The sequence below is a fragment of the Scyliorhinus torazame genome, chromosome 13 (assembly GCF_047496885.1).
Source record: "Scyliorhinus torazame isolate Kashiwa2021f chromosome 13, sScyTor2.1, whole genome shotgun sequence".
NCBI lineage: Eukaryota > Metazoa > Chordata > Chondrichthyes > Carcharhiniformes > Scyliorhinidae > Scyliorhinus > Scyliorhinus torazame.
This window is the reverse complement of record NC_092719.1, coordinates 65,583,790-65,597,919: the sequence shown is the minus strand read 5'-3', so window position 1 is coordinate 65,597,919 and position 14,130 is coordinate 65,583,790. Positions and strand designations below refer to the sequence as shown.

The window sequence follows — 14,130 nt, the reverse complement described above, 5'->3', positions numbered from 1 at the left end:
GGTTGCATTCTTGGACACACTCATCTCCATCAAGGACTGCCACCTCAGCACTTTGCTTTACTATAAGCCCATGGATAACCTCACGATGCTCCACTTCTCCAGCTTGCCAAGGTCTTCCCCACGCCCCCACTACTTGCCTTCAAACAACCACGCAATCTCAAACAAACCATTGTTTGCAGCAAACTACCCAACCTTCAGAACAGTGACCATGTCACCACACAACCCTGCCATGGCAATCTCTGCAAGACATGCCAGATCATCGACATGGGTACCACTATTACACGTGAGAACACCACCCATCAGGTACGCGGTACATTCTTGTGCGACTCGGCCAATGTTGTCTACCTCATACGCTGCAGGAAAGGATATCCCGAAGCGTGGTACATTGGCGAGACCACGCAGACGCTGCGACAATGGGTGAACGGACATCGTGCGACAATGGGTGAACGGACATCGTGCGACGATCGCCAGGCAGGAATGTTCCCTTCCAGTCGGGGAACACTTCAGCAGTCAAGGACATTCAGCCCTGATCTTCAGATAAGCTTTCTCCAAGGCAGCCTTCAGGACGCGCAACAACGCAGAATTGCCGAGCAGAAACTTATAGCCAAGTTCTGCACACATGAGTACGGCCTCTACCGGGACCTTGGATTCATGTTGCATTGCATTCACCCCCCACAATCTGGCCTGGGCTTGCAAAATCTTACCAACTGTCCTGGCTTGAGGCAATTCACACCTCTTTAACCTGGAATTACCCCTCTGTGGATCTGTAAAGACTTAATTATCTGCAAATGCTCACATTTGAAGTATTGACTTGCATCTTTGACTTTGTCTATATATATATGTTTCTGGAACCTACCTCTTCATTCACCTGAGGAAGGAGCAATGCTCTGAAAGCTAGTGATTTGAAACAAACCTGTTGGACTTTAACCTGGTGTTGTAAGATATCTTACTGTGCTCACCCCAGTCCAACGCCGGCATCTCCACATCATAGACAAAGATGTGCAGGTTAGGTGGATTTGCCATGATAATTGCCCCTTCGTGTCCAGGGTTGTGTAGGTTAGGTTAAGGGGTTATTGGGAAAAGGCATGTAAGTGGGCTTGGGTGGAGTGTCCTTTCAGAGCGTCGGTGCAGACTCAATGGGCCAAATGGCCTCCACTGTGGGGATTCAATTTTTTTCCCAATTATTTTTTTCCAATTGGGCAATTTAGTGTGGCCAATCCACCTACCCTGCACATCTTTGGATTGTGCGGGCGGAACCCATGCAAACACGGGGAGAATGTACAAACTCCACATGGACAGTGATCCAGAGCCGGGATCGAACCTGGGTCCTCAGCGCCGTGAGGCAGCAATGCTAAGCACTGCGCCACCATGCTGCCCCTATGTAGGGATTCTATGATCACTGTTGAATCTTGGGAATTTTTTTGCCATCCCTATATATAACAATGGCTTTGAAAGAGATGGCCAATATATGGGCTGTTCAGGTTTATGAATTTGCTTCAATCACATTTCATCTCATTGCAGCCATCAGTCTGGATTAAATGAAGATAGACTCCATAGTGAAAGGCCTGACTCACTGCTAGAATTTCAGCTGATGTAGCCTTCAACCAAAAATAAATTCCACGCTACAATGTTAAAAATAATTAGAAAAATATGATTCATGTCTTCAATGATTTGTAAAGTCACACTATTCAATTTGTGTTTTTGTAGATAATTCAACCTGGATCAGCATATTTCTATGTTGAGCTGGACAGTGGCGAAAAGCTGTTGCACAGAATCAAGAGACAATTCCCTTTACAGTTTGGAAGGTAAGAAGAATGGGAAATGATCTTGAAGAGCTCCCATTCTAGTGAACCTTTGTGTTGCTCAATGTAGCTACCTGAATTGAATCTGGACAACCTTCATTGTAAAAGCTACAAGATTGAATTTAACAACCAGACAACACTAAGCATAGACTGGAACCAGCTAAATGAAAAGAACATATGTTTAGTGATGTATAATATAAGTTTCCTAATGCACAGTATCATAAGCAACTGCTTCCCATGTATTTATTTGAATTCAGGATTTTAAAAAATCCCATGGTGCTTTTTTACAAAGCCATCACCGTCATTCTCACATTTTGTAAATTCGATCAGATACTTGTTTTTTTGCGTTCTTACTATACCTGTAAAAATCAGCATTCTTTTGTCACAGCAGGTCTATTTTACAATTCAGTAAAACTAATCCCAACAATATGTTTAAGATTTTTTTTAAAAACTCAGTTTTTGGTTTTGGACTAGTGATTTCCGGAGTGTATTGACTAGTGACCTCCAGTGTATATAAGATGCATGCTGAAGGACACAGTATTGAAAACATATCAGCCTTGTGGATACCTGTATCCACAAATAGTAAGTGCAAAAGGATATAGTTTTTAAAATGAGTTTCTTTTGGAAAAAATTCAAGAATCACTATCCTAAACCGTAATGATATAGCTGATTAGTTACTCTGTGCCATCTCAACTCTTGAGATGATACTGTCATTAAACATGATCCAAGTTAAAGACTTGTACATGTATGTTTTTGGCATGTTTTCTTTGTTGGTGATTTCTGTCGACTGAGGCAAATGACAATTTTGTGATTGATTCATGTAATTTAACAACAGCAAAGTACATTGTCAACAAAAGTGCTTCATTCGGGTTATGTTTCACTTCACATTAAAGAATTGACATTTACCTTTTTGTGAACTAATAACTTAAGGGACAAAGGAAACAAAGTTGATTTGGAGTGGAAAATTGTACATTGACAGACATTTACAGCACATTCAGGCCATTCAGCCCATTTGCCACTGCTCTGCCCACCTGACCAGCCCATTGATATCCTCTTCCAGTCTGCAGTGATCCTCCTCACTATTTTCCACCCTTCCCATTTCCATGTCATCTGCGAATTTCTTGATTATACCCTTTAAATTTAAGTCCAAATAACTAACGTACACCACAAATAGCATGGGGTACAGCGCAGAACCCCACTGGAAACAGACTTCCAGTCACAACCTCACGCTCTGCTTCCTGCTTCTCAGCCAAGTTTGGATCCAATGAGCCACTTTGCCTTGACTCTTACTTTCTTGACTAGTTGCCATAAGGGACCTATTAAAAGCCTTGCTAAAGTCCATATAGACCACACCAAATGCATTATCCTCAGCAACACTTTGTTTCCTTGATCTTAAAAGCTTTATTGATGGCTATTGAAAAATTGACGATGGTGTTATAAGGGTCATGTAGTGAGCTAATAATCTTCTTAAAATTTATTTTAAAAAACTATTGGCTAATCCCTCATTAACCTTATGCGGGAGACTTCCAGTTGCGGCTATGCGGAGCTAAGTCGCACATTCGGCAGCTCTCGCAAAAAACGGACTTTTGGGCTCTTTTCCGGGGCCCTTTTTCGACGTTTCCCTCGGTGGGAAGGAGAGTACAATAGTTCCCCGACAGTATATGGCTTTTACCAGGAGCGGGGCGACTAAAAAAGTGGTGGTGGACGACCCGAAGAAGATGCGAGGGAAGAAGAACAAAATGGCGGCGGGCGGAGACCAGGCAGCGTGGATGCAGTGGGCGCAGGAGCAACAGGAGGTTATCCAGCGCTGCTTCAGGGAGATTAAAGCGGACCTGCTTGAGCCGATGAAGGCTTCTATCGATAAGCTGCTGGAGACACAGACGGCCCAGGGGATGGCGATCCGCGAGGCCCGGCAAAAGATCTCCGACAATGAGGACGAGATCTTAGGCCTGGCGGTAAAAGTGGAGGCGCATGAGGCGCTCAACAAGAAATGGCAGGAGCGGTTCGAGTAAATGGGGAATCGGTCGAGGCGGAAGAATTTGCGGATTCTGGGCCTCCTGGAGGGGCCGGACATGGAGGCCTATGTGGCCACCATGTTGAACTCGCTGATGGGAGCGGGGTCCTTCCAGGGGCCCCTGGAGCTGGAAGGGGCCCATAGAGTGCTGGCAAGGAGACCCAAGGCTAGCGAGCCGCCGCAGGCGGTGCTGGTGCGGTTTCATCGGTTCGCTGATCGCGAGTGTGTGCTCAGGTGGGCCAAGAAGGAGAGGAGCAGCAGGTGGGAGAACGCGGAGGTTTGACTATACCAGGACTGGAGTGCGGAGGTGGCAAAGAGGAGGGCCGGGTACAATCGAGCGAAGGCGGCGCTGCACAGGAAGGGGGTGAAGTTTGGCATGTGAAATGAAATGAAATGAAAATCGCTTATTCTCACAAGTCGGCTTCAAGTGAAGTTACTGTGAAAAGCCCCTAGTCGCCACATTCCGGCGCCTGTTCGGGGAGGCTGTTACGGGAGTACCTGGAGGTCAACGATAACTGGGAGGTCCGAGTGGGGATGGCATGGGAGGTGCTGAAGGCGGTGGTTCAGGGAGAGCTGATCTCCATTAGGGCCCACAAGGAGAGCAGGGAACAGAGGGAGAGGCTGGTGGGAGAGATGGTGAGGGTAGACCGGAGGTATGCGGAATTGCCCGAGGAAGGACTGTTGAGGAAGAGGCGCAGCCTTCAGGCCGAATTCGACCTGGTGACCACCAGGAAGGCGGAGGTGCAGTGGAGGAAGGCCCAGGGGGCGATTTACGAGTATGGGGAAAAGGCAAGCCGGATGCTGGCGCATCAGCTTCGGAAGCGGGACGCAGCTAGGGAGATCGGGGGAGTTAAGGACAGGGGAGGGAGTGTGATGCGGAGTGAGGTTGGCATCAATGGGGTCTTCAGGGACCTTTATGAGGAATTGTATCGGTCCGAGCCCCCACTGGAGGAGGGAGGAATGGGCCACTTTCTGGACCAACTGAGGTTTCCAAAGGTGGAGGAGGGACTGGTGGAGGGATTGGGGGCCCCGATTGGGCTGGAGGAGCTGACCAAAGGGAATAGGGAGCATGCAGGCGGGGAAGGCACCGGGGCCGGACGGTTTCCTGGTCGAATTCTATAAAAAATATATGGACCTGCTGGGCCTGTTGCTGGTTAGGAACTTCAATGAGGCAAGGGAGGAGGGGGCTTTGCCCCCACCAATGTCCCGGGCACTGATCTCCTTGATCCTGAAGCGGGACAAGGATCCCCTGCAGTGTTGGTCTTACAGGCTGATTTTGCTGCTAAACGTAGATGCCAAGGTGCTGGCGAAGGTCTTGGCCACGAGGATTGAGGACTGTGTGCCGCAGGTCATCCACAAAGACCAGACGGAGTTCTTGAAGGGGAGGCAGTTGAACGCGAATGTGCAGAGGCTTCTGAACGTTATCATGATGCCAGCGAGGGAGGGGGAGGCGGAGATAGTGGTGGCGATGGACGCTGAGAAAGCCTTCGATATGGTAGAGTGGGGGTACCTGTGGGAGGTGCTGAAGAGGTTTTGGTTTGGGGTGGGGTTTGTCAGCTGGGTTAGGCTGTCATATGAGGTCCCGGTGGCAAGTGTGGCCACGAACAGGAGAAGGTCTGAATACTTTCGGTTGCACCGAGGGATGAGGCAGGGGTGCCCTCTGTCCCCTCTGCTCTTCACACTGGCGATTGATCCCCTGGCTATGGCACTGAGGGAGTCGAGGAACTGGAGGGGGTTGGTGCGGGGTGGGGAGGAGCATAGGGTGTCGCTCTATGCGGACGACTTGCTGCTGTATGTGGCGGACCCGGTGGGGGGGAATGCCGGAGGTAATTAGGATTCTCGGGGAATTCGGGGATTTCTCTGGGTATAAGCTCAACATGGGGAAGAGCGAGCTGTTCGTGGTTCACCCAGGGGACCAGGAGAGGGGGATTGGCGAGCTCCCACTAAAAAGGGCGGAGAGGAGCTTCAGTTATCTGGGGGTCCAGGTGGCCAGGAGCTGGGGGGCCCTGCATAGGCTTAATTTCACAAGGCTGGTGGAGTAGGGCAGGGATACGAAGGTTGGGGGACCTGTTTGTGGACGGGAAGTTTGCGAGCCTGGGTGAGCTGGAGGAGAAGTATGGGCTCCCCCCCGGGGAACACCTTCAGGTACTTATAGGTAAGGGCGTTTGCCAGGCGGCAGGTGGTGGAATTCCCACGACTGCTGCCACGCACAGTACAGGACAGGGTGCTCTCAGTGGGGGGGGGGGGGGGGGAGATCTCGGAAACCTACCAGGTGATGCAGGAGGAGGAGGAGGCCTCGGCGGTAGAGGTGAAAGGTAGGTGGGAGGAAGAGTTGGGAGAGGAGATCGAGGAAGGGACGTGGGCAGGTGCCCGAGGGAGGGTGAACTCTTCCTCATCGTGCGCGAGGCTTAGCCTCATACAGTTTAAGGTGCTGCACAGGGCACACATGACCGGGACAGTGATGAGTCGGTTCTTTGGGGGGCGAGGACAGGTGGGTTAGGTGCTTGGGGAGTCCAGCACTCCCCAAGTGCTGCCCATGTTCTGGGCATGCCCAGCGTGGAGGAATTTTGGAGGGATGTAGCGAGGACGGTGTCGAGGGTGGTTGGTTCCAGGGTCAAGCCGGGCTGGGAGCTCGCAATATTTGAGGTGGCAGAGGAGCCGGGAGTGCAGGAGGCGAAAGAGGCCGGTATTCTGGCCTTTGCGTCCCTGGTAGCCCGGCGGAGGATTCTTCTTCAGTGGAAGGATGCGAGGCCCCCCAGCGTGGAATCCTGGATCAATTATATGGCGGGGTTTATTCAGTTGGAGAGGGTGAAATTCACCTTGAGAGGGTCGGTACAAGGGTTCTTTAGGCGGTGGCAATCATTCTTAGACTTTATGGCAGAACGGTAGACATTGGTCAATGGCAGCAGCAACTCGGGGAGGGGGGGCGAGGGGTTTACTTTATTTTTGATTTTGTTATTTGCACTGGGGGGGGGGGGTCTGAGGGGGTGTATATATTTGTTGTATTAAGTCGGGGTGTCAACGTTAATTTATTATTTATGTACAGGAGGAAGGGGGGTATGGAGGGGTGCTTTTTTGGCCTGTGTTTTGTACTTAACCCTGTTGGGTTCCTTTTTCATTTTGTTATTGATATTTTATGAAAACCTTAAAATTTATTTAAACAAAACAAAAAACCTTATGCGGGTCACTAAGAAATTGACCAATCCAGCCCCCATAACCAGTGTGGTGACAAGAGATGGTCAGAAGCTATATATTCTGCAGCGGATGACTCTCCACCTGAATCCTCGGCCTTTCCACCATCCGCAAAGCACAAGTCAGGAATGGGACTGAATATTACTTATCTGCCTGAATGAGTAGAACTCCTACAACATTCCAGAAGTTTGACATCATCTAAGCAACCTGTCTGGTTGGCAAACCACCCACTATTCACTCCTTCCTCTAATGGCACAGAATGGCTACTTTGTGCGCCATCTACAAGATGCACTGCAGCAACTCGCCAAGTGCCTTTCAAACCTCTGACCTTTATATGATCTGGAAGTACAAGGGCAGTAGGTGTGTGGGAACACTGCCACCTTCGGGTTTTTGACTAGGTCACACATCATTCTGACTTGAAAATGTGTTCTTTTGTCATAATCCTAGAATCCATATCTAACAATATCCATCTTTGTGAGTACCATCACAGTTCAGCCGTTCAAGAAACAGGTGCATCACCACCACTTCAAGGACAGTTTAGCATGAGTAATAAGTGTTGCCCTTACCCGTGATACCCAGGTTCCATCAATGAACAATACTGCTAAGAGTTTGTGGCACTAAACTAAATTTAAATTGAACTTAATAGAAAACTTTCAGGAAATGTAATGAATTAGTACTCCACAGCTATTCTATTCTAGAGTCCAAATTCTCTCTCTAATAAAGTATTGTCATCTTAAAATGTTTGCATTACTGCAGCTTACTCAGATTCCAATTTTAGTGGCACATTTTTGATGATAGCTGTTTAAATACACCTAATACCTTTTAATCGGTGGCTTTTTCTGAATTGAGTTTTTAAATTACTTAGTTTCTTTCGGACATCACTTAGTTTACTAATCAGTGTAATACACAGCTGTGCACTGGTGACTTATAATTAATCATCCAAGCATGCCACGTTTACACAAATGTCCAAAATTGTCCAGTAGCACAAAGGAAAATTACATCCAACCACTCAAACATTATTTGAACATTTTTGGTATTTCAGAACTATATTTTCAGTAATGGAGCTTGTCATTGGTTCTTTCATGACTCAGTTATTCTGAATAGTTTTCATGCATTTTATTTCAGCTCTTTGGAGAAATTATTTAAGCATTTAGCTAGAAAAGGTTCACACGTGAAGGATGTATATCAGTGTTCTATTAATTTTTAGATGCATACAGTAATTTCTAAACCAATGAACCTTTCAAATCCAGGCAGGAAAATACAGCAAATTGGAATTTGAAGCACACCGCTAAGTTACCTGGTCCTTGAGATCCATTGTGGATTCTCCTGGTTTAAAAGAAAGCCTCTGTAAAATAGCTGGATTATTTCTATTTTCTACCATTGCAGCAGGACGCATTATTTCCTGTATCGTGTTCAAAAGTGTGCCTGGATTTTGTGATCTGATTCATTCCCAGGATTTTGCAGTGGTGTCAGATAGCTTCAATTTCCACTGAGAGGATTTGGGAAGTGTAGTGATTTTATTTTTCGTTGATTCATCAGAAAATAACTTTTTGTTGCAACATTGGATGGTCCTTATTTGCATTTTTGCCATTCATCTGCTGACAATGGTAGAGTGGGGAAATGTATTGACAGTTGATGCGGGAGTAGCAGGAAAGAATGAAAAGATGAGATATTGAAGGTAGAATGTGTCCCATCAACAGCAGGGCTTTTCTCAAAGAGTTTCAATATCTATGGCTGCTGAGTAGATATTAAATAATACAGGTTTCCTTGCTTTTGATGAACCCCCTTCACAATGCCATACACTTTGTCAAAGTACATTCCCAAGGAGGGTTAAGAGCAAAATAAGGTTTGTTCACTTTTTAAAATGGAGAAGCAGCAGTGTTGGGTATTTAACAACAGACAGGAGGTGGCAGTGGAGAGAAAGATGGCAGAATTTGATCATAGGCCCAAGTTTTGGAACTGTATGGTGAATTGTTCGACGGAGAACAGCACCACCTATCTTGTAGATGTGCAGCTGTGAGGCCTTGAGTAAATAAAGAGCAATCCCACCTGTCCTAGAGAGCAGAATATTTTGGGGGGGGTGGTGGGGGGAGTTGATCAGAAATTAATAACATTTTAATTATGCTGGAACTATGATATATGGATTGGATTGGATTTGTTTATTGTCACGTGTACCGAGGTACAGTGAAAAGTATTTTTCTGCGAGCAGCTCAACATATCATTAAGTACATGAGAAGAAAAGAGAATAAAAGAAAATACATAATAGGGCAACACAAGGTATACAATGTAACTACATAAGCACTGGCATCGGATGAAGCATACAGGGTGTAGTGTTAATGAAATCAGTCCATAAGAGGGTCATTTAGGAGTCTGGTGACAGTGGGGAAGAAGCTGTTTTTGAGTCTGTTCGTGCGTGTTCTCAGACTTCTGTATCTCCTGCCCGATGGAAGAAGTTGGAAGAGTGAGTAAGCCGGGTGGGAGGGATCTTTGATTATACTGCCCGCTTTCCCCAGGCAGCGGGAGGTGTAGATGGAGTCAATGGATGGGAGGCAGGTTCGTGTGATGGACTGGGCGGTGTTCACGACTCTCTGAAGTTTCTTGCGGTCCTGGGCTGAGCAGTTGCCATACCAGGCTGTGATGCAGCCTGATAGGATGCTTTCTATGGTGCATCTGTAAAAAGTGGTAAGAGTCAATGTGGACATGCCAAATTTCCTTAGTTTCCTGAGGAAGTATAGGCGCTGTTGTGCTTTCTTGGTGGTAGCGTCGGCGTGGGTGGACCAGGACAGATTTTTGGAGATGTGCACCCCTAGGAATTTGAAACTGCTAACCATCTCCACCTCGGCCCCGTTGATGCTGACAGGGGTGTGTACAATACTTTGCTTCCTGAAGTCAATTACCAGCTCTTTAGTTTTGCTGGTATTGAGGGAGAGATTGTTGTCGCTACACCACTCCACTAGGTTCTCCATCTCCCTCCTGTATTCGGACTCTTCGTTATTCGAGATCCGGCCCACTATGGTCGTATCGTCAGCAAACTTGTAGATGGAGTTGGAACCAAGTTTTGCCACGCAGTCGTGTGTGTACAGGGAGTAGAGTAGGGGGCTAAGTACGCAGCCTTGCGGGGTGCTGGTGTTGAGGACTATTGTGGAGGAGGTGGTGTTGTTTATTCTTACTGATTGTGGTCTGTTGGTCAGAAAATCGAGGATCCAGTTGCAGAGTGGGGAGCCAAGTCCTAGGTTTTGGAGCTTTGATATGAGCTTGGCTGGGATTATGGTGTTGAAGGCGGAGCTGAAGTCAATAAATAGGAGTCTAATGTAGGAGTCTAATGTAATTATATGTATGATATATAGTAAATATATAGTACCAAGTTACTTGGTACTGTGTACTTATGTAAGACATCTAATGCATCCTATAGATACATCCCACATCTAATGTCATTGGGCAACTGTATCTTTGTACTTGTTTGCAAGAAAAGGTAAGTCGGGGAAAGTAAATTTTATGTTGTTAAACGTTTTGTTTACTACAGCATATGCTTAATCTACTGCTTGGCTTATTAACTATTTACTGTTTCTCAATTTCTCACAGGGAGGTTTTGGCAAGTGAAGCTGTCCTAAATATACCAGATAAAGCCAACTGGAGGGAATGTAAATATAGCCGAGAAGAGGAGGAAGAATTTGCTAAGGCATTCAGGAAGGGATTTCAACCATACGATTTTTCCTTGCTTGAGTAAATAAGAATGTAACATATTTAAATTATGAGCACAGGTTCGTGTAATTGTGAAAATATCCATTTGAGAGAAATTGTGTACTTTGATACAGATATCTATTTTCAACCACAGAACTATACTTGTGAAGATTCAGTGGACTTTGAGAACAATTATGTGCATTATTTTCCAGATTGACTAGTTAGGTCAAAATGCAGCATTTTCCTTCTATGTTTTACAACACATGTTTCTTTCCAAAATTAGTCCCGCTCCTTGCCTCCACTAATGTAAATATACTAATTAGATGAGACCTTTTTTTAAAAATTACTATTTGAATACAGTGGCTCAATGTGATTCTGGAAATTACAATTTTTACTTTTGGAGTGATATTTATAGATGTATTTTTACTGCATTTTTATTAAACTGATTTGAATTGTTTTTAGGAAAATTGTTTACATTTTGGGCAGTAAATTTGCTGGTATACTTTCCCCGTTCGTGATTTTGATGAAATAATCAATTTTAATGATTTGGCACCGGCTCAGTGCGAATCTTGCATGTGTGTGTGTGTAATATATTGGTAGATTTTCCATGGTATGCCATGATGAAAATAAATGTATAGGAAATAAACTTTATAGAAGTTAAATTGTGCCACACAATCTATAAACTTGCTCATGCTCTCATCCCTAGCTTGTTTTCATGTTCTTTGTAACCTTTAATCGCTTCATTTTTGGATTTATGATGCAAATAAAACTAGTTTAAAACTACAAACTTGCAATACCACAGCCAGCCAGTCAAATATGTAAAATGTTCCTTTTTAAACCATAACTATCCCAATACACTTCAGCTATCCTTGTCAGCATCTTCTTTCAAATTATCCACCAAATAAGGAATGAGCACTATTTGTTCACTGCAGTCTATAGCTTTTTTTCTGCTCAAACAGTAACATTAATAAATGCCAATTCGTTCTGCTGTCTTGCGTGGCTCGAATTGTCTTTTGAGGCATTCCTTGTTATTAGACATCTCAATATTTGTGGCGATAACAATTGCTAAGAACATTTCAAATATTTAAAATCATGTATTTCCAAAATGTTGCATTCTGTCCAATACATTCCAAATAGAATAGTTCCAATGTTCAACTATATATATATATATTATATATATATATATATATATATCCTGCTTTGTAATCGTACAGCTTTATGCTGTTATTTGTAAAAGGAGAAATTGTTCTAAATCTCTCTTCCATATGGTTGATCTAAAAAAAAAAACAGGTGGAGTTTACATGTTCTCTTGGGAACTCTCAGCAATTATATAGTACATATACTGCAGTAGGGAGTATGGTTCGATCAATGGGTGGAGTTGGAGGTGGGAAAGCATTTAATTGGGTGGGAGCGTGCAGGTTGGGTACACTGCCTTTGCCATGATTAAGTCTGGTGTTGAGGCTTGTGGATGGTGTTCCTGCCTCCCTCCCCCATCTTAAATGGGCAAGTGAAGCCCTTAACTACCTCAACTATCCTAAAGGTAGGTGGGGGAACTCCTCACTCCTTCTGGTGCTGCCTACAATGGATAGCTGCTGGCACCTGATTGGCCAGCAGCTCTTTGAGGGTGGGATTTCAACTTGGGACCTCCCAGGGAAAGCTCACCCCAGGCCACCTTTTGGTACTTGATTCCATCAAGACTTCCTCAATGGGGAGATGCAGGGCTCCCATCAGCACTCCAGCCAATTGGCGACACTCTTGTAACCTTGATTTTGAGTCCCACCAAATATGCCTATTTTATGATACCTAAATCTCTGTCCTGTTTTTAACTAATACACTGGTACCAGTGTTAGTAGAATTGCCGCTGGATTCAGGAATACAGGCTGAAGCTTAATTTAAATGTTGAAATGACCCGGAAAAAAGCAAATATCTGGAAAGTAATCTCTAGAGGTGAGATTGAAACCCTGTGAGGCGAGCCAGTGTTAAATTTGTCAGAGTTGGAACAACATTTGGAGAAAACCGGATCTTCAAAGTTGGAAATTGGAACCCCTCGTGATATGCTCATGGCATTTCATATTGGATTTCTAACAGCTAGTTTGTGGAGGTTCAACTGAAATGGATATTGTTTTAATGGTTCAAAGTTTCCTATATCTACTTATACAATCTGATACATTGTTCCTTCCTATCCTCTTCCTTACAATGGTATTTCTTCAACATATTTGTGTGGCATAATCGCACCTTCTGCCTACACTCTGGAGTATCTATTAGGTAAGCCACCTTACTCGCCCTCCTAACTACCTTATAGGGGCCGCTGAATTTCGCTTTTGAGGTTAACCCTGCAGCAGCAACAATACTCTTACCTCATCTCCAGGCTGGAATTCTGCACCTAACATGTTTATCTGCCCACATTTTTGTTCTTGCTCCTGAAACCTTTAAATGCTCTAGGGCTGCCTGGCAAGCTCCTGTGAATCTTTCCTGATGCGCTGACAAGTCGTCCAAAGTTGAGGATTTGTCCTGTTTTAGAAACTTCTCTTTCATCAATTTTAATTGACCATAAACTAATTGAAATGGGCTAAAGCAGTAGATTCATTTGGAAAATCTCTGGTGGCAAATAGTAAAAAATACAATCCCTTGTCCCAATCTCTTAGATATTCATGGCAATAGGCCCTAATCATGTTTTTGAAAGTCTGATGATACCTCTCCCTGAGTTTGGTGGGGCTGGAACCCTGGTCAGATTGTATTTCTACGGGTAGGCTGTAACATGCGAAATACTGCGTCAACTTTTCCACTATTATCTTAGCTCTTAAAGGTATTGAGTAGTCATATCCATGACAGTAAGAATGTACTGATGCCTTGCCTTCATTTTAAGCAATGGTCCTACACAATCTGCCAATACCAATACGATTAAAAGGTTCTTCAAACACTTGTTATGGGTATTAAAGGTGTGGGTTTCATCACATGTTGTGGTTTATCTGACCTGACATATGACAGGTTCTACAGACTTAGACTACATCCTCATGCAGTCCTGGCCAGGAAAATACCTGTTGACTGATGCCTAGCTTTCTGAATTCCCACATGCCATGCCATTGGTGTCTCATGTGGTATCTACAGTTCTTCCCTATGATATTTGGGCGGTCCCACTATCTGATGAACACCCGTCCATCCCTCATCTGCAGGTCTATGAGGATGTCACCACTTCTTCATCAGAACTCTGTTCTTAATTAATAACACTCTGGAACCCCCTCAGCCTCAACTTCTGTGAGAGCTTAATGTGCTCACCTATGTATCTGGATCTGCCTCCTGGGCCTCAGTGAAGTCCTACTAAACATTTCCTCGGAATTATCCTCATTCTCAAGGATGGTTTCAGCCACTCTACCATGTGATTGTGGCGTGACTTTTAATATCTGGTGGTGAACCTTATTTTAGCCATTGCCCTGTTTACCC

The 14,130-nt window shown here is 44.9% G+C and overlaps 1 protein-coding gene across 2 annotated transcripts in view; it reads left to right on the top strand.

Annotated features, from left to right (window-relative positions):
• Positions 1–11,476, top strand: part of cwf19l1 (CWF19 like cell cycle control factor 1) — a 79,305-nt gene extending 67,829 nt beyond the window's left edge. For both annotated transcript variants that reach the window (XM_072471685.1, XM_072471684.1), the window contains exons 13-14: positions 1,708–1,805; positions 10,591–11,476. In XM_072471685.1, the coding sequence (XP_072327786.1) occupies positions 1,708–1,805; positions 10,591–10,735 (243 nt within the window). In that variant the 3' untranslated portion in view covers positions 10,736–11,476. The remainder of the gene's footprint in view (positions 1–1,707; positions 1,806–10,590) is intronic.
• Positions 11,477–14,130: the final 2,654 nt, after the last annotated feature.